General features: G+C 44.1%; 1 protein-coding gene across 4 annotated transcripts in view; it reads right to left on the reverse strand.

Annotated features, from left to right (window-relative positions):
- Window positions 1–23,350, reverse strand: part of gpm6ab (glycoprotein M6Ab) — a 78,645-nt gene that overhangs the window by 27,372 nt on the left and 27,923 nt on the right. The window contains exon 1 of one of the 4 annotated variants that reach the window (XM_079615174.1): window positions 5,689–6,151. The exons of 2 other annotated variants lie outside the window; for them this stretch is intronic. In XM_079615174.1, coding sequence (XP_079471300.1) covers window positions 5,689–5,725 — 37 coding nt within the window. In that variant the 5' untranslated portion in view covers window positions 5,726–6,151. Of the gene's footprint in view, window positions 1–5,688; window positions 6,152–23,350 lie in introns of those variants that run through there. One more of the 4 variants, XM_079615176.1, reaches the window with a different exon arrangement.

Below are 23,350 nucleotides of genomic sequence, written 5' to 3' on the forward strand. Positions count from 1 at the left end.
TATAAAAATTCAGGCTGGATCTCTACAGGAAGTGCAAGATCTGTGGCTTTGCGATGCCATGATGATCAGAATACTGTCTAGACAGACTGTATCTACTTCAAAATAAGAGTGAAAGTTATAAACTGTTGATATGATAATGAGCGAGTCTGCCTGTCATGTTTCATTCCAGAAGGACCTGAAATTGTTTTTTGGCTAAATAGATGCAGCATATGGGGGCATTTATTCACTTTGGAGTGTGTAAAGCAAAATATATCAAAATGTTTGCGTAGCCTATATCATGCAATCATGTGCTGACTAGTACTTATATTGTTGTTTGGAAGTTACAGTCTCACAAAATTAACAATTATGTTGTCAGGTAGATTGTCAATGCATACCATAGATCATTACAAAAATGGTTTATATAAAATTGACCAAATGTAATAAAATGAGAGAGAGGACCTGCAAAATCACTTGTGATACAGTTTAATATGTACAGTATATGATTAAATATAAAATGCATATAAACAAAACAAACTAATTCAAAAAGCAAAAAAATGGAAATCAATGGAAGAGAGATAGAGAGAGCTGTGTGCAATAAGGACGAAGTAGTACACTGTTTTAGCATATATGCCTGTTTTACACTAAAGTTGAGGATAGTATTAAACAGCTTTTCTCTTTCTTGTCAAAGGTGATATGTTGTGAGTGAGTGGTACTACACAACGTGGCAATTTTAGATCATGTTTGCAGAAACTCTACAGTAAGACTGTGTGGATTGGAATGCTTATCCGTGCGGATTAATCAGTAAACCTGAACTTTAATGGTCGAAGGTTGTATCAACCCCAACATCTGTAAATGTTTCTACAATCAAAATACCATCATTACAAGTCTCCCTCTCAGTGTTTGCTGAATCAATGGATTAGACTGCTATATGGCCAATATTCTAGTTGTGGTTATATGGAAGCCGCCATTCGGTTGTATTCCTGATGCACAGGCTTGTCGGTTGACCACTGGCCAAAAAAAAAAAAAAAAAATATTTTACTAAGGCAAAATATCAATGCAGAACTCAAGAACAACAACAAAAATAAATATGCTGTATGGAGCCACAATTCTGATTTAGAACCTATATGACAGAAAGTGACAATAGCATAATGCAATATAAAAAAATAAAAAAATAAAAATCAATGAAACATTTAAGAAATATGTTTTTTTTCTAAGACAATAGTATCTGCTTAGGAAACTTTTTACAAACCTCTTCTTTTTTTATGACCTCAAATTGCTCTCTTTCTTACACACTGAGGTACAATGAAAGTATGTAGACACATACTGTATATATATATATATATGATTGACAACTTTATGAAGTATCCGGAATCACAATGCCATTAGCATGACTTCATGTAAAAAAGAGGTTTGACAGTATAAAAATAGAGTAGAGACAGATGGCAGAAAATTGCCCAGCAGGCTGAGACCACATTTTCTCTGAATTATCTCTGAACAATCCCAGAACCCTTCTACATCACTTGCATTATTCATGAGCAAGGTTTTCCTTGTTAAAAAAAATGAAAAGTGTGCTTGTGTTGTTTGATGGCACTGACTTAAAAACCCACAGGTCAGGTACTTTTCTAGAGCAGTCACAACATTAGCCCCTGATTGAGAGAGAGCGTGTTTATAGCCTATAAATCCCATAAATGTGTCCTTGCTGACATCTAAACATTTAAAGTCCGCCTGTAGTCAATAATTGTATCCCTTAAATCTCATCTTTGATCACCAAAAAGACACATTTAAGCATTTTTTAAAAAAAAATCTTAAGCTTGAAAGTAACTCACAGCCTCATTTAGTATATGCCGTTCGACGAATATGCAAATGAGCCCCACCTCCACTCACTCACACCAGCTCAGAGATCCACTCGTTGACGATCACACATTGACGTGATTGGTTACAAGGTAGTTCGTGACGTCAGAAACACCAGCGATTTCAAACCGTGTTTTTGAGACGGTCTTTGGTTCACTGCAGTTTTAAGGAGAAAATACTCAGCAATGATGTTGTTGACTTATGCATTTTCACATGGTTTATCTTAAACCACATTAAAAACACCACATAGACATAAACAACATTAACAACTTGATTTTAACCACAGGGGGACTTTAAACGGAAAGCCATCTCATAAATGACCACAAACCTGAAAAATAAAGGCAAGGAAATGTTTCAATTTTATGATTAAAACATATATAATTTAAAACATGTTATTTTAAAATTATTTAACTGAGAATTTATTAATTTCCATGTCTTGTCCATGGTTGGAAATATATTTGGAATTCCCCATGACTGTAGGATCCCTGTACATAATTAGCAAATTAATTCATGAATTTCACCTTTTTAACTAAACCTGTAAAATCAATAAAGCCGAACAAAAGCTTTGATTCAGATACTTGGCCTCTATTACGTTGTTGTAAGCAGTGGCTGCCATGCTTGTTGAAAAAAGCTTTAGGACACTCAGACAAAGCTTATTGGCTTGATTACACTAGTGTTCATCAAAATCATTTAATTGTATTTCACACATACTGAAATGGATGTAGTCAGTTTAATAGCTTTAATGCACTATAGACGCACACTGCTGTGTTGTTTCAAGAAGAGAATGGTTTGTCACAAGGCACTATTAAGTCATTCTTGTTACAGTGTTTTGAGTGCCCACTGAAAAATAAATGCAGTATGCAATAATAATCTAAAAGGCTAAAAAGCAAACAGGTATGACTGAAGCATCCAACAGGCGTACAATATAATGAAACATGAAATGTTTAAACTGAAACAGCCCAGGACATCAATCAAAGAGTTTCTAGCCCAGGGGACATCATTTATCAAGAGGCAGGAAGAAGCGACATATTTCGAATGAGCACACAGAGCTATCATATTTTTGAAGTGGCAAAGAAAAAGCAACAAAAGAAGCAAAAGATCAATAGTACACAGAGAATCTCATTCTGAATCCTACTTCAAAGTCCTTTTTTGTCTGTCACTGACTGATTATCTTTCTGAAAGTGAAAACAAATCTTCAGTTCTATGGCATCATGTCTTAAAAAAAAGCAAATACATTTTAAATAGTCAGTATCTGCATAATGTAGTTTTTCGAGTATTTCCTCAAAATCTGTTGGAACATGAACATACTCTCTGGTTTAAATACACCCTAGATTTTTTAAACAATGAACCTTGGGCCATCTATGATAATCAAAATCAGGACAAACCAAAAATATTTTCATTAGGAGAACTTAAAATAGAATTTAAGACTCAAATGATCTCAAAACTGCATTAAAATGCCATATTTATATCATAACAGAGAGCTATTGGAGATCCTGTTCTGACTGACTCTGTGACCTATTCACTAAGACCTTATGAAACATGATTTATCCAATCTGCTGCTTCACAACAATGCCTAAATAATGTTAGTAAGCATATGAATCCGCAAATCAAAGCGCAGAGAATCGATTTCCCTTCTACATTAGAGTCTATGCAGTTAATGAGAGTGTTTGAATGATGGCTGCGGAGAAAGAACGAGGCAACCCAGAGTATTTAATTTTGCTATCCACTGTAGCATGTCCCAAGAGCAAGATCAGCACGGTTTCCATCTAAAAACTGCCTGCAGGTCAAGCAGAGGCTTAATCTGTGCACTCATAGGAGTGTAATTACTTTTTTTTTTTTTATTACTTCAAGAAGTTTTGTATCCAATACCAATGATGCCATGGTTCTAATGATATGCAACAGTTGTACAATTCTACATTTCAATGAACATCATATTATGGCCATGGTTTCAGTCTCAACAAACCATGCACACACATACAGTGCAGACACAAAAACTCATTATATATATAAAAATAATAATTATATCCATTGGAAGCATGGCTTGGTGTGGTGACGGTAGCTTATCTTCCTGCTGATCCACTTATGGACACTAAAGATGAGAATTAATCCAGAGCACTCTGCCATCTGCTGAAGATGAATGATTTATCTATCTTAACCCCCACAACCAGCCAGTTTTCACGTGACGTGCCTGTGTTATAATCAAACTGTTCACATCAGCTTTGATATTTTGTCTAATGAAATCTTTATATCCACAGCCAGGTCTACTCCTCTTAATTCCATTGCATGTTCCCTCTCTCTTGCCACCCTTCAACTACTTCAACACACTAATTATTAAATGATAACTTTATTCCCAGTGAGAACAAGACATTAAGAAAGAAGAGGACATCAGCAATGAGGACTGGAAATTCATTCATTCAGAGAGAGAGAGAGAGAGAGAGAGAGAGAGAGAGAGAGAGAGAGAGAGAGAGAGAGAGAGAGAGAGAGAGAGAGAGAGAGGGGTGGACTGGGTCTGAGAGAATCCCTCAGTGTCCGTCCCCATGGGCAGTCTTTAAACACTGTTATTGCGAAGTGGTTCCTCACATGAGTGAAGTGGAAATAATTGATTTTCACAGGAAACGCTGAAGGACTGCACATCTGTTGAGCAGCTTCTGTAGCCTGTATGTGTAAAGCATTTCATTGTGGGTGTTCACATTGACAGCCAAGACCAGCATCAGCAGAAACCAACGCACATTCTATTTAAAGTCTATGTGAATTGAATTCAATTCACTCTCTCATATCAAGCCTTACACACCTTGCTCAGACACATGGCATTTTTGCGAGTTACAAGGCAGAGGTATGCAGTATGGGTTAAAAAGAGATAATTCTGCATGCTCAGTGACGCCCTGATTTCTTTTCTCTCTTGCCCCAGCCTCTTTCTCTCTCTCTCTCAATCAGAAGTGGGTCAGTTATGGCAGTGCCGTTACTTAAAGAAGAGCTGCGGTTGCTCATATAGCACCATTTTGATGACACATATCCACTCATGCCATAGCAACCGGCCTTATTCTTTTACCTCCCCACAGCCCCACCTTATATCTGCCACCCATTTTTCCCCAGCACGTCCAACTAAAGCAATAATATAAAAATGAAAGCAAGAGAGTGGGCGTGTGAGTGGGAGAGACATTGTGGGGGGGCATATTTAAGGCTAACCAAAGCATCTTCATTCGAAAAATCTGAAACCACCTTTCATCTGTACATAAATTCAGTGCATTTTTAATAAATTCAAATCAACATTCCTGCATTTAGCATGCTCTCATAACTCATTCTAATGCAGCAAGGCGCCCTCTCCAACATGCCTCCCAAGCCAAACACATCACAAAAGCTGCAGCTTTAAATCAGATGAGTGACAATCGTATAAAGTAAACAGTTTAAGAGACAAAGGCGGTGAACAGCCACACTAATCTAATCTGACCCGAGTACTGTTTTGTAATGGCTGCATTGTGGTGATAACCAGAGCAGCCCAATGGTAGAAAGGAAGAAAAAGCGGGAGAAAGAAAAGAGAGCGGTGACAAATCCTCATTATCCATTAAGACAAGCACAAAACGCATGAGACAAACGAGCGCACTGACAATGGTCATTTCCATAGACCGATCAGTGCATTTGAAACCCCACCAGCCCCAATTAACAGAACCACTGATCTTTATCAAAATCAGTGCAAATTGTGCTGTAGCCTTTAAAAATACAAGTAATAAAACGTCATAAAAGTAATCAGTGGCAGTAACCATCAATAGTCTTAACACGTATAGATGCTATGTTAACGCAAAGACAAGCACGCATGATGTAAAATGGGGAGATGGAAGGGAAAGCAATATAACACAATACCTTTTTGTGTCTGCCCCTCTTCCATGTTCTCTTCCATGGTGGTTCAAAGCGCGATTATAGAAGTGGATGGAATGTAACAAAGCCTATAGCGGTGAAGTGGATGAGCGACTGTGCGCGCGGTGGCGAGATTGAGCGCGTGCGTGTGCGTGTGTGCGTGCGGTGGCTTTGTAAGGGACTCCTCTTCTCCACCGCAGATATCACTCAGCACGATCTTCAGCTGTCTCTCTCAAACGCTGTCCATTTCCAAAGAAAACATGCGGGGTTTCAAATCGGAATATAATTTCCAAATTCTCCTTTCACTGGCTTCACAATAGAGACGCGTGATTATCTTTAGGATTGTTGATTCTGATAATGAGATATTTGAGACACTTTAAACATAGGTAATGCAGGTGTTTTGAACAACTGAGCTCTATTCTATAGCGCTGATGAAAAATGCACCGCATTGAAAACAACTCCCCGCACTAACAGATGGATGGGTGTATCGTAGAAACCAGCAGGGCCCCCCTCCCTTCGTCATGAACACTCCAACATACACGCGCGCACACGCCATAACGTGTTTTCTCTGTCTTCCTGTGTGGACAGAAGTGTGTGTTCATTTGACTGCATGGATTGATAGATACATTTAATCTATCCGGAATTTCCAACACAGGCAAGTGTTTTGTCTTTGTACCCCCTTAACATAAAGAAACTAATTTACTAAACCGAAATGTGTTCTGTTTTTTACTATACTTAATATCATCACTGATAATGATCATTGTTCCAATTATGTTGTGTTACAGCATGAGACAACTTTATCTCACAATTATTTTTTTATAGCCTGCAATTAATAGCAGCATTATTAATCAGATATTAGGATCTTGACACAAATAGACCATGTTTTTTTTTTATCTCATAAAAAAAGCATAAAAAAACACACAAAAAAACACTGCAACACTCACTCACTCACTACCCCTAAAACAACCTTTTTTCAGACCATACCTCATTAGTCAATTTGTGTGTGGATTTATAGGCCTATAGATAACATGAACCTAACTGGCATATAGTACATTTTGATTGCCTGTCACAGTAGCAAATACATGTTAAGTTAATCAAAATTATGAAAATGTAATTAAAATATTCTAAATGTACTGAATTATACAATACAGTAGACAAGTCATGACGTATCATGGCACAGCAGTGGGTTTTCGATGTCACCTCCAGCTGTTCTGATCAGTGTCAATGACACTCACACTAGCAGTTTGAAACCAACAACCGAACAACTGTTGTCACAATGCTGCCAACAGCTCTAAGAACGTCTCGGTTACGTATGTAACCTTAGTCCCCCGAAGAGGGAACGAGACGCTGCGTCGAAATGCTGTGGCAACAGCCTGTGTGATTGCGTCGTGATTATAGCCGGGGTCAAGGTCGTAGAATCTCATGAATGTGTGTGGTGAGGACCAGCCTGCCGCATAACAAACATCTTAGAAAGAAACTCCTGACAATAATGCTTTGTAGCAGCCATACTGCTAATAGAGTGGGCCCGTACAGTCAAAAGTGAAGGCTGACTGGCCGACACATAATCAAATGAGATGGCCTCGACCACCCACTTGCTCATCCTCTGCTTAGATGCTAGGCATCCCTTTCCGGGTGACCCAAAGCAAACGGACAACTGTTCAGATTTCCTCCACAGGATAACTCTGGACATAAGCATCTAAGGCCCTAACTGGGCAGAGCAGATTTAGGAAACGAGTTACAAGAGAGTGTCTCCTCAAAGACACAACACGTAAATGGACGTGGTAAGCAGCTAAGGCCGCCACATACACCTTTAGTGTGGAGGGGATAACCTTGTGGATAAGCGCTCCTGCAGGAACTCCAGCAGGAACTCCAGCAGGAACTCCAGCACTGCACCCACTTAGGCAGTTAATTGGGTCTAGCTGGTGCTCTCTGCACCAGGAAGTTTATAATCTCCACTTCAAGGCGTAGAGTTTCCTCGTGGAGGGAACTCTGGAGTGGAGGATGGTCTCAATAACCTCGGTTGAAAGACCTGAACTGTGCCCTCTCAGAGGCCAAGCCCACAGTTAAAAAAATTAACAATAAACACTTCAAATGAATAAATGACTGCAATCATATTGTTGATGCTACTATCTATAAAAAAAATCATAATGGGGAAATACATTACTGGAATGCCACTGTGGTACAGCGTTGCCATACGGCAACATACCTATTTTTCCATAGTGGTAAAGCGTTGCCATATGGAAACATTGATATTTTCTCAATTTACAGTAAAACTATGTTAGACAAAGTTGATTTGTGAATAAAAATAGCAAATCTACTTATCAAATATGATGCAAAAAAAAAACCTTTGAGAAAATATGTTTTGAAATGAGGTTAATAGAGCAATTTCTGGAGCACTTCAACAGGTGTCTTCCGTGTGAGGGTGACAGTGGGAAAGAGAGTTTTGGAGGGACATTCAAATGTCACTTGACTTCAAAACAGCACACCATCGGCTACCTTAAGGCCTGCCCTTTTAATTCCCATAGTGCAATATATTGTATTTTTTTCTGAATATCAAGGAAATTAGTAGAAATTAATTATTGCTACAGTATATGGCTACGCCATACCAGTGATACGGAAATAATTGGGAATATTCTCAGGAAATGACAAACAGTTATAAAGACTATAATGTTGCTTTCACCCTTTCCACTTTAATTCCCATTAACAATTTATTTAAGTGGCACTGAATATTTCCAACACATTTGAAATGACTTGTTTATGTGTCTTTCTAAGAGCACTTATTCTTACACATAACATTACTTCCCTCATAGTTGACTTAATCACTGTTGTACAGTAATTCCACTTTACCGCACAACCAGCCCTTTGCTTACTGGTTGGCTGAAATTCTCACAAGGTATGAGTCAAACATTGCAATATCAAAGCGTGACATATTCCTGTGAGAATGTGCCTCACTAATGCTTCAGATGTGGTAATTATTTGTGAATTTAACTGTTTTGAATGCTATTTGCAATTAGATTATAAGAACTTCAATTTACTGATGTATGCAAAGCATCTGGAAAAACACGATTTATTTCAAATTTATTTTAAAATACATATATGTATTGTGATTGAACTGTTTTGGTTTTTAAAAGAGAAATTTTACAAAGTAAACACATGATGTTACAGGAGAGTCAAAAAAGGATGCTAGGCAAGTCATTAACATGGACTGTGGTACATGCTGCCAGCTGGCTTGAGTTATAAGTAGATTAGCTGAAATGCCTTGTTATCATAAAATTATTTCTCCAAACTGCAGTCAGTTCTGAGAATCAAATAGATGTGCTGTGTGTGTACTTTTCTGATGTTAATTGGGCTTTCCTTCTTTGTCAAAGCAATAAAGTGATGCATTATTTTCAGTTACCTTACAACACTTGCCTGCAAATAAAACAATTGTTTAAATCTATGGCCTAAGTAATCTATAACAATTAGGCTTATTTGACAAGAAGGCATTCAACTGATGTCATGTAGGTTCTTGCTGAGGTGTAGTAATCACTGATAATGCATCACCACATCTGCAATTGCTGATTACATCTGACTGTAGAGATTGACTTTCTTCAGGAAGATCGCTTCTTATGATATACTGCTGTCACAGGCTGTCGGTCTAAATGTCACAGCATGCAATGAGATTGATGTAGAGAGACCATCCTACAGTTATTCTATTCTCTGAGTTCCAATGCATTACATGTGCATACAAATTGTCTTCCAAATGCATCCACACACATTTAAAATTTCCATATTTTGGTAAACTAATTTAGTTTATTTCTTTGCAAATAAATATGTCCCCTATGTGAAAGTATGTTTTTATAATAGGCACATTTATTACCAAATAAAATGCCTTAAATGTCGATGGAATAAGTATTCAGACTCCTTATTTAGCGATTTTCAGGATTAATTTTGCAAAAATTGCAGAGACAAGTTCTTCTCCGGGTATATTTCAACTAGCTTTGAACATCTGAATTTGCTGCTGCTGCTGAACAGCATCTTCACAGCAATAGGTTCACTGTAGCTATAGTTGGATGTTGTTTAAAAGCTCTCCCATCCCTGCAAAGGACCTCTCCATCTTTGACAGTAATTGGGTACTTGGTCTCCTCTATGACCAAGACCTTGCTGTTTTGAATCAATACAAAAGTGAACAGCCAGTAAGTCTTGGGGTTTTCAAAACTTCCAATGTTTGGCATTTGAAGCCACTTTTTACTCTTGGAAATTATAATTTCAAGCCTTTTGTATGGACAGGTGTGTGCCTTTCAGATTTTTTGCCAACCAGATAAATGTCATAGGTGAGATAGGTGGCAAACAGTCAAAGATATGTATTGTAGCTCAACTGATGCAACATTAACCATATCAAACCAAAACAAAACATCTTATAAACGCAAATATTGCTATCTATTTATATTCTATACCATGTTATTGTTCATATATATATATATACACACTTGAACATAACATATTAGTTAATTATAGTATATGCTGAATAATGAAATCAAATAAACCGTGAAAAGTGTGAAAGACGAGTGTCAAGAGGACAAGTGGCTTCTGGAGTGTTTTTAGTGGTATGCAAATTAAAATGACAAATACTGTTCACTGTGTAGGCCTACATCAACAGTGATTTTCACACCACTTCTACAACATAGCATCTGTATCTGCTACAGTACACCGTCACAAAAGAGTTAGTTGAAATGTAATGTAAATAGATTTCACACAACATCTATTTGATTGTTCACTAGAACTGCACTAAGAACAGAGCAAAAATTATGAAATGTTAACCTGCATAGAATCTTGCTAGCAGCGCCAGCATCCAATCAGAACACCTCAAGCAAGTGAGGAAGTGACAGAATTGGGCCTGCACATTTATTATAAAGAGTGGAGAACATGCATTGTGTGATATGGAGAAAGGGGACTATGAATGCCTACTGCCTGGTCTTTTGTGAGACAACATGCTGATAAGAGAGTCATTGTTCACTTACAAAAAAATACCGGCTGAGAAGAAAAGATTTACATCCTTGATACAATACACTTATTTCTAAATGCTTTGAAATTACAGCTTGAATGATTATAGATAAAAAAAGGTATGAGATGACCTGCTTCCTATAGTTTATATTCTTAAGTAGATGCTAACTAACTGTGATAGTTTGTGTCACACTGTGTGGTTGTACCTACAGAGGCACACGACAATAGAGAATCCAAAAATAAACAGTCACATTTAAATCACCACAGAACACTCTGAGAAAACAAGAAACACAACCGCGTTAAACTCAGACAATGCAGGACAAAGAACTAGGAAAAACTCTGGGCTTATATACAAACATGGCGAATCAATGTAAACAGAACAGGTGTGGGGAACTAATTAACAACCACAGAAGAAACTAGTGGCGGGAAAATGAGAACAAAGGAAACGTCTCAGGTTACGACTGTAACCCTAGTTCCCTGATAAGGGAACGAGATGATGCATCGATGACGCTTTGGAAACGCTCCAGCGTGATTGCGTCTGAAGCACTTGTGTCAACTAGTCCAATGGCGAGAGTGGGTGTAAGTGACGTGACGACCAGGAAAAGATAAAGGACATCCGGTTTAGAACCACGCTAGCCTCGAAAAGGGCCAAAGCAAGTCGATCACAGGGATGTAGGAAGTATGGCAAAGTGACGCATCGTCTCGTTTCCTTCTCAGGAAACTATAGGATTACAGTCGTAATCTGAGACGTTCCCTTTCGAGGGAACTCGTGATGCGTCGATGAAGCTTTGGGAACGAGAATGCCCAATACGCCATACGAAACAGAACCAGTCTGTGTGAATACTAAACAACTAAGACAAGAGCATTTGAGAACCTGGGGGAGCACCCAGGTCGAAGTTGCAACACCTTATGAATGTGAGTGGAGAGGACCAGCCTGCCGCATACCACATCCTACAGTGATATCTCCAGCACTGTACCAATCGGGCAGTAAACTGGGCCCCACTGTCCGAGACCGCAATATGAAGTGAAAACCCATCACTTAATACATAAAGTTTCCTCATGAACCTCAGTTGAGAGACCAACGTCAATGAGTTGGGCCCCCTTAGAGGCCAAACCCACGGGATCCAAATCTCTGGGCTGTCAACATCACCCAATCCAAATATCACCCAATCCACTTGAGACCGAAGGTCCCTCCTGACTGGAATCTCTAATGGAGAGCCGTCTAGGAGAGGCACCGGGTCCGAGAACCAGTAGGCTCTGCCAGTACGGTTCTACTAGTAGTATAATTATTCCATCCCAGCGGACCTTCTCCAAAACTCCTGGGAGCAGAGTAATCGGGGAATGATGTACAGACGTAGCCTCGGTCATGTCCATACCACAACGTCCATAAACCCCCCAAATGTGCTCCACCTCCTCGGAGTGGAGCCTCCATTCCCCGGGCCTTAGCCCCTGCCTCAACAGAATGTCTGCTCCTACATACTTATGTAAGAGACCACCAATGTGTTGTCTGTACGGACAAGCACATGATGGTCCCTCAGGTCTGGGAGGAATGTCTCAACGCATTGAAGACTGCCATCATCTCCAGGCAATTGATGTGCCAAAAAAGATGATGACTCCTCCACAGGCCCTGGGATGAGCGGCCTCCCATTACTGCTCCCCAGCCGGTGAAGGAAGCATCTGTTGAGATAGCAACTCGATGGCAAAGAGCTCCCAAAACCGGACCCTTGGAAAGGAGCCAGTATTTCCTCCATATAACCAAGGCGCGGAGACACTGCCGCGTGATCTTGATCCTACGAAGTGGGTTTCCCCTCGGGGAGATCCCTCTGGTTCTGAGCCACCACTGCAAGGGTCTCATGTACAGTAGGCCAAAGGGTATCACAATGGACTTGCTGCCATAAGGCCCAACAGTTTCTCGAACTGTTTCACAATGCGTGACTGCTCATGTGAGATAGGAACCAGTATTCCCTCCATATAACCAAGGCGCGGAGACACCGCCGCGTGATCTTGAACGTACAAAGTGGGGAATCAGCCAGTCATCGATGTAGTTCAGAATGCGTAGCCCTGCAGCCTGGCGGGGCCAGAGGGTGGTGCACCCGATAATGGTATTCTTTGCCCCCAAAAGAAAACCACAGGTACTTCCTTTGTTGAGGGAGGATGGAAGTAAGCGCCTTTTAAATCTATCATGACAAACCAATCCTCGGATCTGATTTGAGTCACGATCTGTTTGAATGTGACCACCTTGAACTTGAGTTTCATAACTGCACGATACAACAGACTAAGATCTAAAATGGGACGCAACCCCCCATCTTTTTAATAAAGAAGCGGCTGTAAAACCCTGATTCTCTGTCGGGCGAGTACACCTGGTCTATAGCTCCCTTCGCTAATAGAGACTCTACTTCTTGCTCCATTACCAGAGCCTGCTCGGGATGTACTAACGCGAGTAGCACCCCGTTGTAACGAGGTGGAGGATAACGAAACTGGATTCTGTAACCTCTCTCTATTATCTGCAGGACCCATGGAGATATATTCAGCAGATTCTTCCACTCTGTCAGAAAATCTACTAAGGGTACCAGTCTCTCTCTCTGGTGTTGGTATTGTAACAGCCACTTCGGTGACCTGAAACATCCTGGCAGGAAACAACCGAACTGACTGTTTTTGAACCCCCCTCAGAGGGTGCGAGTTTGACACAGTGTCGTGGTGACACTGAGCCATGAGCTCGCTGGAGACCGCTGCGCCCCGAGGCACCAAGGGTGGCGGGGATGGCAGAGCGGCCTTCTGAGGGCACAGAGGTGGGGCAGGGACCATATACTGAGGTGTACACCACTCCAAATGACATTCTGGCTGTACAAGGAGTTTGTTAATGGCTAGTGCTGCTCCGCCCAGCAGCCAGCATTTAAAAAGTTATAAACTCCAAACTCATTGTACACAGGAGATTGAGATGGAGAATCTTCAATTCCCTAAACTCGATGCTCAGCACATAATTATACCATTTAATTCCTCAAAATTGAATGTAGTAAAAGATCAACCAGACAAGTTAACACGGTCTGGATGAAATGCTGAACTTATACATGAATCTACACTGTAAAATATTTCCAGACTTTCACAATATTTAACTGTGTTTTTTTACAGTAAAATACAGTTTTAATTGTTTTACTGTAATATCACAGTAATGTGGATTCGCTCACTGACTATTAACTATATGCTGTAATATATAGTATATGCTGTAACATAACGCATTTATATCATTCAAATCCCTACAATCCTATACAATTCAAAAAGGATTGTTAGGCTGCATAAATTAGCTCAACCAGAACCGGAAACACTTCCCATAACACTGCATGTACTTGTTACATTGTAAGAGCAATGGCATACGCTAACGTTAATCTCTCTGTCTCATTCTTATCCCGAGGTTACGGTTGTCAGCTGGATCTAGTCCGTATCGAGACCAGATGGTGGACCTGCACCCTAAGATGACCACAGTGCAGCCCTGAATATCAGACAAGACTATGACAACTGACAAGACCTAGAAACAGACCGCATGTGAAGACCTCATCGACACAACAGTCCTCTGCACAGTCATTGGATCAGATCCAAGAGAACCAGACCAGTCCTCCACACAGACCCAACGGCCAGCTTCAACTCCCCTCCCACCAAATGCAGGCGTGATCTTATGAAGGTAAAAGAATAGCAAAACCCGAGAGCATGTAGATGTGAATTTGAGAACTTATACAATAACTATTTGTAATTGTATGCTAAAATTTACACCCACAGCTCCAATGTGAAAACTTGTTGAATGTTGAGATCAGCACTTGCAGAAAATAGTCACAATTTTTATTTTTATTCTGAATTTTAAGCTGCTGATAGTTACAAATGTTAAAGCCATTCACAGAAATACAATGACAGACACAATCTTGTATTCTTTCATTCACATTTGCAGTACAACCTCAATTAGGCACTTGCAACTTCTCAAATTTGCCATTACAATTTCAAATATTTACACATTGACGTTTGCAACTATTTTTGCGATATATTTGATGGGTAACTAACTTGTGCAAACTCAGTAACAGTGAGAGAGAAAGGCGGGGCAATTTGAAATGGCAGATTTGAGAAGTTGCAAGTGCCTAATTGAGGTTGTACTGTGAATGTGAATGAAAGAATATAAGGTTGTGTGTGTCATTGTATATCTGTGAATTACATTTTAACATTTGTGACTATTTATCTGCAGCTTAAAATTCAGCTGGTCCAAAATACATATTTAGGCTGCATCAAAATAATCCACACATAAAAGTCGTTGGAACTGAAACAATTGATAATTTTTACAAACAAAACAATACTTGTGTAGTTTTTAACTGCAAACGCTCACTTTTTCCCTCACTCTGTGATATGCACTCGGTCACGTGTCATGTAATTGCATCACGTATATTTGTATTATTATTATTGTTCGAAATGGTCCTTAAGTGTATGTTTTCTGGATGACCATGATGATTACATGACACGAGTATGTGACGTTTGACCGAGCACGTGTCACACATAACTATTGTTTTGTTTTTAAAAATGATTAATCATTTTTAAAAACAAAACAATAGTTATGTGTGACACGTTTGGGTTCAGAAGACGTTTATTTGTCAACTGGAGTCATGTGAATTATTTTGATGCAGCCTAAATATGTATTTTGTATCATCCAAAATTCTGGACTACTATCTCTTGCATTCCCTTAAGCTGGAGGCCTGAAATGAAATCCTAAAAATATGAAATTCTGTTCTGATGAAGAAAGAAACTCAGATACTTTTTGGATGACCTGAGGGGGAGTAAATTATCAGCAAATTTTCATTTTTGAGTTAACTCTTATTTTAAGTACTGCACATTATTGCGAACTGCTCTGAAACCACGGGTCAGGAATGAACTCAAATGAACTCATTGGGTCTGACATTAGTCTGTCATCTGGTTCTCTTACGTAGAGTTCTCTCCTACTGCGTCGAATCGACGCTGCGGGAAAGATATTTCTTTGTCGAGATTGAAGCCCAAAAAATTAATCCTTAATTTTGTAATATGTAAAACGCTTTTCTGTAGCATACAACCCTAGGCGGAGCAATACAGCTCGCCCATTGGCTGCTCCGCCAGAAAAGCACAGCCTATGCGAGGCCAGTGACGCTGACCAATGAGGGCGCTTCGCGCCCTTCTGGGTCATCTCCCGCCGAAACAGGCGTGGCCTAGGTCTATAAATACCAAGCATAGCTGCTTCCACTCCGATTTTCTTTACTTCACGAAGCTACACGCATCGTTGGACCGGATTCGAGCCACCACAGCCGTCTGACACAGCACCTCAGCAGGACGAGCCCTTACCTGAAGCCGCTGGTCATCGCCGCCTTCAGCCGCCGTTCCCTACTGCGCTTCTCCGGCGTGGAATATCCTTTCAGTCTTTGTGTGTGTTTTGTGTGTGTGTTCGCCTACTGCGTCACACATTTTTTCCTCACAAAAGAGCACGAGTGTCTTTTTAAAGATGTCTCGCGTTTCCTGCGGCTCCTGCCGAGCCGCGCTCATCGACGGGGACCACCACGAACTATGTGTTTCCTGCTTGGGCGAGGAACATGCAGCTATCGCTCTCGGTGATGGCGGCTGCCATCACTGCGACATGATGCCAATCGCGACTCTGCGGACTCGCCTGGCATCTTTCGCTGAAGCTGCTCAACCGCCCCCTGTAGCGCCGCGCCGTAAGAAGCGCCGCGCTCAGCGGGTCCCGGAACCTCCCTCCACGAGGAGCTCGCCGCCGCCGCCGCCGCTAGCTCCTCTCAACGTTTCGCTCGAGTCGCTCACCGACGGACAACAGCCGCAGCACGCCGCTTTGTCCGTTATGGAGGACGACCAGCAAGCTGTATCTGAGGGGGATGACGACTGCTGTTCGCTTCTCGCTTCGGAGAGCGAGGGATGGGCGAGCTCTGTGGATCTCCCCTCCCCCGCCGTTCCGGAACGTCGAGGAGGGAAGATCAGCATCGAGACAGAGCTGATGCGTCTGCTCACACAGGCCGTGTCGAGCCTCGGCCTCGAGTGGTCGACGCCCGAACAACCTGCACTCAACCGGCTGGATGGCCGCTTCCTCGCTGGAGACCGCGCTGCGCCCCCCTCCAGACACGCACCATTTCTTCCTGAGCTTCACGAAGAGGTAGCGAAATCGTGGAAGGCGCCTTTTTCAGCCAGAGTGCGTACTTCTGCCTCGCCAGCATTCTCCGTAGTGGACGGTGCTCGAGACAGAGGCTACCACGCTCTCCCTCCGGTCGAGGAGGCCGTAGCGACTCACCTTTGCCCACCCTCTGCTGGACGGCGGGCTAAGGGAGTCCTACCATCGAAAGCTTGCCGCACATCGTCAGCTCTGAACGGCCGCGTGTATTCCGCCGCCGGACAAGCTGCATCGGCGCTGCACACCATGGCGGTGCTCCAAATCCACCAGGCTAACCTCCTCTGCAAGCTAGACGAGGAAGGCCCGGGCGCGATCAGTGTTCCGGACTTACGTAGCGCCACAGACCTAGCTCTTCGCGCTACAAAGTCCGCCGCACACGCCATCGGCAGGATTATGGCCTCAGCTACTGTTTCCGAGAGACATTTGTGGCTGACTCTCTCTGAAATGGCGGAGTCAGAGCGCTCTGCGTTCCTCGACGCTCCCATTTCAACGACGGGCCTCTTCGGATCCTCCGTGAAGGACTTCGCGGACCGATTCGCCGAGGTACAGAAAACTTCGCAGGCCATGAGACATTTTCTGCCAAAGCGCTCCAGTTCCGTAACAGGCCGCCCTAAACAGCCGCCTGCCCGAACTCAGCAGCGCCCCGCGCCCGCCGCACCGGCCCAGCAGCGACAGGCCCGAGAGAGACCACGGTCTCGCTCCGCCGGACGCCGCCCGCCACCGCGTGGTCCTCGGCCCAAGATTTCACTCAAGCCCGAGGCCTCGGCGCCATCCTAGCCCTGCTAGGAAAAAGACGGTGTTCGGGTCCCGCTGCGGCCGGACTTCCACCAAAGATTTTCGCTTGTACAGCCCTAAGTTCCGTGTTTGTACCAGTGTATTTAGCAGCCAACAAACCGGCCGTAAAGCCCGTTTGCCTGCACACAAACGCCGTTTTCACGGCGACCCAGATAAATCTAAAAAAGAGTTTAATTTCTGGTGTTCCGGCCAAGGCCGATGGTGTAATGTGTGTAACTGCAATGCCCACCCAGTGCCCATTCATTCACACAAGCACAGCCCCGTTCAACACAGGGTTTGCACACATAAAATCGGCTCATGCCGATTGTGCTTTGCATGTAGTGAGCGTGCCCACTATCCAGTGCCCACAACCACTACACACTGCACGTTCCGCGGTTTCTGTAAAAACGAAACTAACGAACGGTCAGTCAGTACACAAACACAGTGTCCCCGGTGTTATAAATGTGCCCGCCACCAAGCGCCCACGTTTATTCACAAACATATCGAGCCCTACGGGACTCGTCCCGCGCGCTCTCTCTCGACACAGAGAGCCGAGCGCGCGCGGGATGCATACTGTGTTAAACATGCCCCCCGCTTCACACGCCACGGCGTCCATGTCACAGCACACGGTTGCTCTCGTGTCGCCGCCATTTCGCGACCAGGGCCCAGATTACATTCAACCCCTAGTCACACGTGCAGATGCATGGGAAAGACTTCCCGGGGTCTCAGAATGGGTGCTAGAGACTATAAAAAGAGGCTATTCGCTACAGTTTCATCGACGCCCTCCCCGTTTCACGGAGAAAGTCGAAACAACGGTAAAAACAGAAGTAGCACATCTACTTCGAGCCGAAATAGCGAAGCTATTGAGCAAAGGGGCCATAGAGCCTTTATCTCAAGCTCAGAGCGAAGGGGGTCTGTACAGCAGATATTTTCTGGTACCGAAAAAAGACGGGGGTCTCAGACCCATTTTAGATCTCAGGCATCTGAACAAAGCGCTGACAAAGCGAAAGTTCAGAATGCTCACGACCAGAGCCATCCTCGCGCAGGTTCGCCGAGGAGACTGGTTTATGGCAATAGATCTGAAAGACGCGTATTTTCACATACAAATTGCGTCACGTCACAGGCGATTTTTGAGATTCGCCTTCGAGGGCCAGGCATATCAGTACACAGTCCTGCCATTCGGCCTGTCTCTAGCACCTCGTACATTTACAGTGTGCATGGACGCGGCGCTGGCACCCCTGAGACTCCGCGGCATTCGAATTCTGAATTATTTGGACGATTGGCTGATTCTAGCTCAATCACCTTCAGAACTCATCCGCCACAAGACCCTAATTCTCGATCACCTCGAGTGCTTGGGTCTGAGAGTCAATTGGGAGAAAAGTTCACTGTTTCCCAGTCAAAGGATCTCCTTTTTAGGACTGGAGCTGAACTCGCTGTCTATGACAGCTCGACTGTCATCACAACGCAGGCGAAATTCCCTGCGGATGGCGAAATCCTTCCGCAGCGGCCACATAGTGCCGCTCAAGAGATTTCAGAAAATGCTAGGCCTCATGGCCGCAGCATCGACAGCTCTACAGTTGGGCCTGCTGCGCATGCGCCCACTGCAGTTCTGGCTAAAAGCGCGTGTACCGCGCCGAGCATGGGTCCACGGTCGTTATCGCCTCAAGGTCAATCAGGAATGCGTTTCAGCCCTGACACCATGGAGAGCGTCAGACTGGTACCGGTCAGGTGTAAGCCTGGGGACTTCTTCGAGCCTGAAGGTGGTGTCCACGGACGCGTCCACCTCAGGCTGGGGAGCACTGCTCGAAGGCAGACCGTTTTTTGGCCAATGGGCAAAACGAGTCGAACTACCGCACATAAACTGCCTAGAAATGATGGCAGTGGACTTAGCGCTGAGGCGCTTCTGTCCTCGGATAAAAGGACACCACGTCCTAGTCCGTTCGGACAACACGTCGGTAGTAGCCTATATAAACCGCCAGGGTGGCGTGAGATCCCGAAACCTTTACAGGCTGACGGAACGCATACTGGTATGGGCCCAGCACAACCTGCGCTCGCTGAGAGCGATCCATGTGCCTGGTCGCCTGAATGTAGGACCAGACAGACTCTCACGGAACAATGTTCCGACAGGAGAATGGTCCCTACACACACAGACAGTGCGTCTGCTGTGGAAAACGTTCGGCAGAGCGGAGATAGACCTGTTTGCAAACCAGGAAAACGCTAACTGCCCGGAATTCTTTTCAAAGAGCACGAACGCGCTCGCCAGAGTCTGGCCCCGCCGTCCGCTCTATGCTTTTCCCCCTGTCTCGCTCCTGCCCCAAGTGCTCGAGCGAATCAGGAAAAGCGGATGCTCAGTGCTTCTTGTAGCACCATACTGGACGAATCAACCCTGGTTCCCAGTCTTGATGCAGCTCAAGAGTACTGCTCCGTGGCCGATCCCGGTGAGGAGGGATCTCCTCTCGCAGGCCAGGGGCTCGATTTTGCATCCTCACCCAGAGCTATGGTCCCTTCATGTGTGGGCCATAAACGGGTACCCGCTAAACTCCCAAGAGGAGTGTTAGACACGATCGAGCAGGCTAGGGCCCCGTCTACTAGACGGCTCTACGCTTCCAAATGGTCGGTGTTCTCTGACTGGTGTTCAGACCAAGGTCTATCACCTCTTCAGTGCGGTGAAACGGAGGTTCTCTCCTTCCTGCAGGAGCTGTTGGATAAGGGTAGGACCCCATCCACGCTCAAAGTCTATGTGGCAGCCATATCAGCGTTCGTCAATCCGACGCTTGGCCATGCACTGGGCAGAAACGACCTGGTGGTACGTTTCCTTAGAGGAGCCAGAAGGTTAAATCCTCCAAGGCCTCCCTCAGTCCCCGTTTGGGACCTTTCTACAGTGTTGAACGCTATGAAAGGGGCCCCTTTCGAGCCTATTCACTCAGTTGACATGAAACATCTGTCTCTCAAGACCATGTTTCTTTTGGCTCTCGCTTCAGTGAAGCGTGTGGGGGATCTGCAAGCGCTCTCAGTAAGAGCCTCTTGTATGGAGTTCGGGCCCAACGACTCTATAGTCGTGTTGAAACCGAAGCACGGGTATGTACCTAAGTCCCTCAACACACCGTTCAGGGCTCAGGTCATCTCCCTGTCGGCTCTGCCGGCCTCTGAGGATGGAAATAGCTTCCTTTGCCCGGTCAGGGCATTAAGAGCTTACGTGTCCCGCTCCGCTGTTTTTCGACAGACGGAGCAGCTCTTCGTTTCGTTCAGTGGGCGCTCTAAAGGGCGTGCTGCGACGAAACAGAGCCTATCTCGATGGGTAGTGGATGCCATTGCGCTAGCCTACGCATCTAGAGGTTTGGAATGCCCCCTGGGCATCAGAGCACATTCTACGAGAGGCATGGCCTCGTCGTGGGCTTGGTATAGCGGAATCTCTTTGCATGATATTTGTATGGCGGCAGGCTGGGCCTCCCCGTCTACATTTATAAGGTTCTATAACCTAGAGGTTCCCGCGTTGCAGGCTAAACTGCTCTCGGTCTAAGACCAGGTATAGTGTTCCTGCCCCGCACTGCGGCCCAGGTCACTAATGTTTAAGCATCACTCACCGACAATGTGTCCCATGAGCATGCTATTTACCCCCCCCCATATATATCTATTATTTACATATATATGTTATTATGCCCCTAGGGGCTCTATTATAAAGGGATGATGCTATCCTAGCCGCTCTCCCTGTATACTCTTGGTGTAGGCTCTGGCATGCCGGGGCGCGTGCGCGCGCCCTCGGGTGTCTGGGTCGGTCCAAGAGCACGCACGGCGTCTTACAGGGGTTCCCGCAGCGTCGATTCGACGCAGTAGGAGAGAACTCTACGTAAGAGAACGTACTCGGTTACTAACGTAACCTCGGTTCTCTCTAGGAGAGGGAACGAGTACTGCGTCTCATGCCGTGCATGCCCACGATGTGTCGCTTCTGTGACAAAAATCGGAGTGGAAGCAGCTATGCTTGGTATTTATAGACCTAGGCCACGCCTGTTTCAGCGGGAGATGACGCAGAAGGGCGCGAAGCGCCCTCATTGGTCAGCGTCACTGGCCTCGCATAGGCTGTGCTTTTCTGGCGGAGCAGCCAATGGGCGAGCTGTATTGCTCCGCCTAGGGTTGTATGCTACAGAAAAGCGTTTTACATATTACAAAATTAAGGATTAATTTTTTGGGCTTCAATCTCGACAAAGAAATATCTTTCCCGCAGCGTCGATTCGACGCAGTACTCGTTCCCTCTCCTAGAGAGAACAGAGGTTACGTTAGTAACCGAGTACGTTTTCACCCCCAGTGTAATGGGCAGACAGAGAGGGTGAATCAGGAGATAGAGAAAACTTTGAGGTGTTTGGCAGCAGACAATCAGACCACTTGGAGCTCTCGATTAGTCTGGGCATAGTTTGCACATAATACTCTCTACTATTCTTCCCTAGGCATGTCCCATTTTGAGTGCCAGTACCGCTTCCCTCCTATTTTGTTCCCTGGATAGGAGCCCAAGGTATGTGTTCCTGCTGCTGCTCAACTTGTTCGCCGTTGTCAGCGGGCTTGGAAGAAGGCTTCCAGAAGCTGGAATCTCGCAAACTGGCTCCACGTTATATTGGTCCTTTTAAAATCCTCAGGAAGATAAATCCAGTAGCTTACCGTCTACATCTGCCCAGGTCCATGAAGATTCACCCAACGTTTCATGTCTCTCGGTTAAAGCCTATTGTTTGTTCTTCTCTGTCCCCAGCTCGCAGACCTGTCCCAGCTGCCCATATCGTCGACGGACAACCAGCTTACACTGTGCGTAGGCTGGAGGATTCTCATCAGGTCCATGGAAAAGTGCAGTATTTGGTCGACTGGGAGGGCTACGGCCCAGAGGAGCGCTCACGGGTGCCTGCTCGAGACATTCTGGACCCTACACTCATTACGGATTTTAACCGAACCCAAAGACTCCACCAAGTGAACGTCAGGAGCCGTTCTTAGAGGGAGGACTCCTGTAAGGAACCCTTAACTGGACTGCTATTTTCCTTCTGGTCAGCAAGTGGTGCCTCTCACCTGACTCCTGCTGAAACACTATTTAAGTGTGTTTGTGCCATGTTTATTGTTCAGTCTTGAGCCTATGTTACATGTTGCAAGCAAAGGCTGTTAAAGTTTAAGTTTAAATTTTTGAACCCTTGAGTCTATCTTTCATTTAGCTGTTTCTTGGAAGCCCGGCTTCCTTTGTTTTGTTACTTTTTATCAGTAAAGATTGTCTTTTGTTGAAGATCTACGCATCCTTGCTTTTTAACCACCTCTGCTCTTGGATTCATTTATTGGGGAGTTAGCTCAACCAGTTAACTCAGTGACTTTGAACACAAGTGACCCAGGTTCAATCTAGAACAGCCTCGTTAGGGATAGGAAACTTCGATTCTGGATGGCCATTGTCCTGCAGAGTTTAGCTCCAACCCTAATTAAACACACCTGAACAAGGCAATCAATGTTTTCAGAATTAATAGATAGATACAGGCAGGTGTGTTTTTATCAGGGCTACAGCTAAACTCTGCAGGACAGTGGCCCTCCAGGACCGAAGTTGCCTGTCCCTGGTCTGGATGAAAGGCTGAATATATATATATATATAGCTTATATATAAAATTAGTTTCAACACACAATAAATTCTTAGCTTGCAATACACAATGTATCTATTTAATCAATGCATTGCATTTGCATTACCACTGGATTCTTATTGCACTCTTTTTGTAAATAAAC

Source organism: Phoxinus phoxinus (genome assembly GCF_949152265.1).
Source record: "Phoxinus phoxinus genome assembly, chromosome: 6".
Lineage (NCBI taxonomy): Eukaryota > Metazoa > Chordata > Actinopteri > Cypriniformes > Leuciscidae > Phoxinus > Phoxinus phoxinus.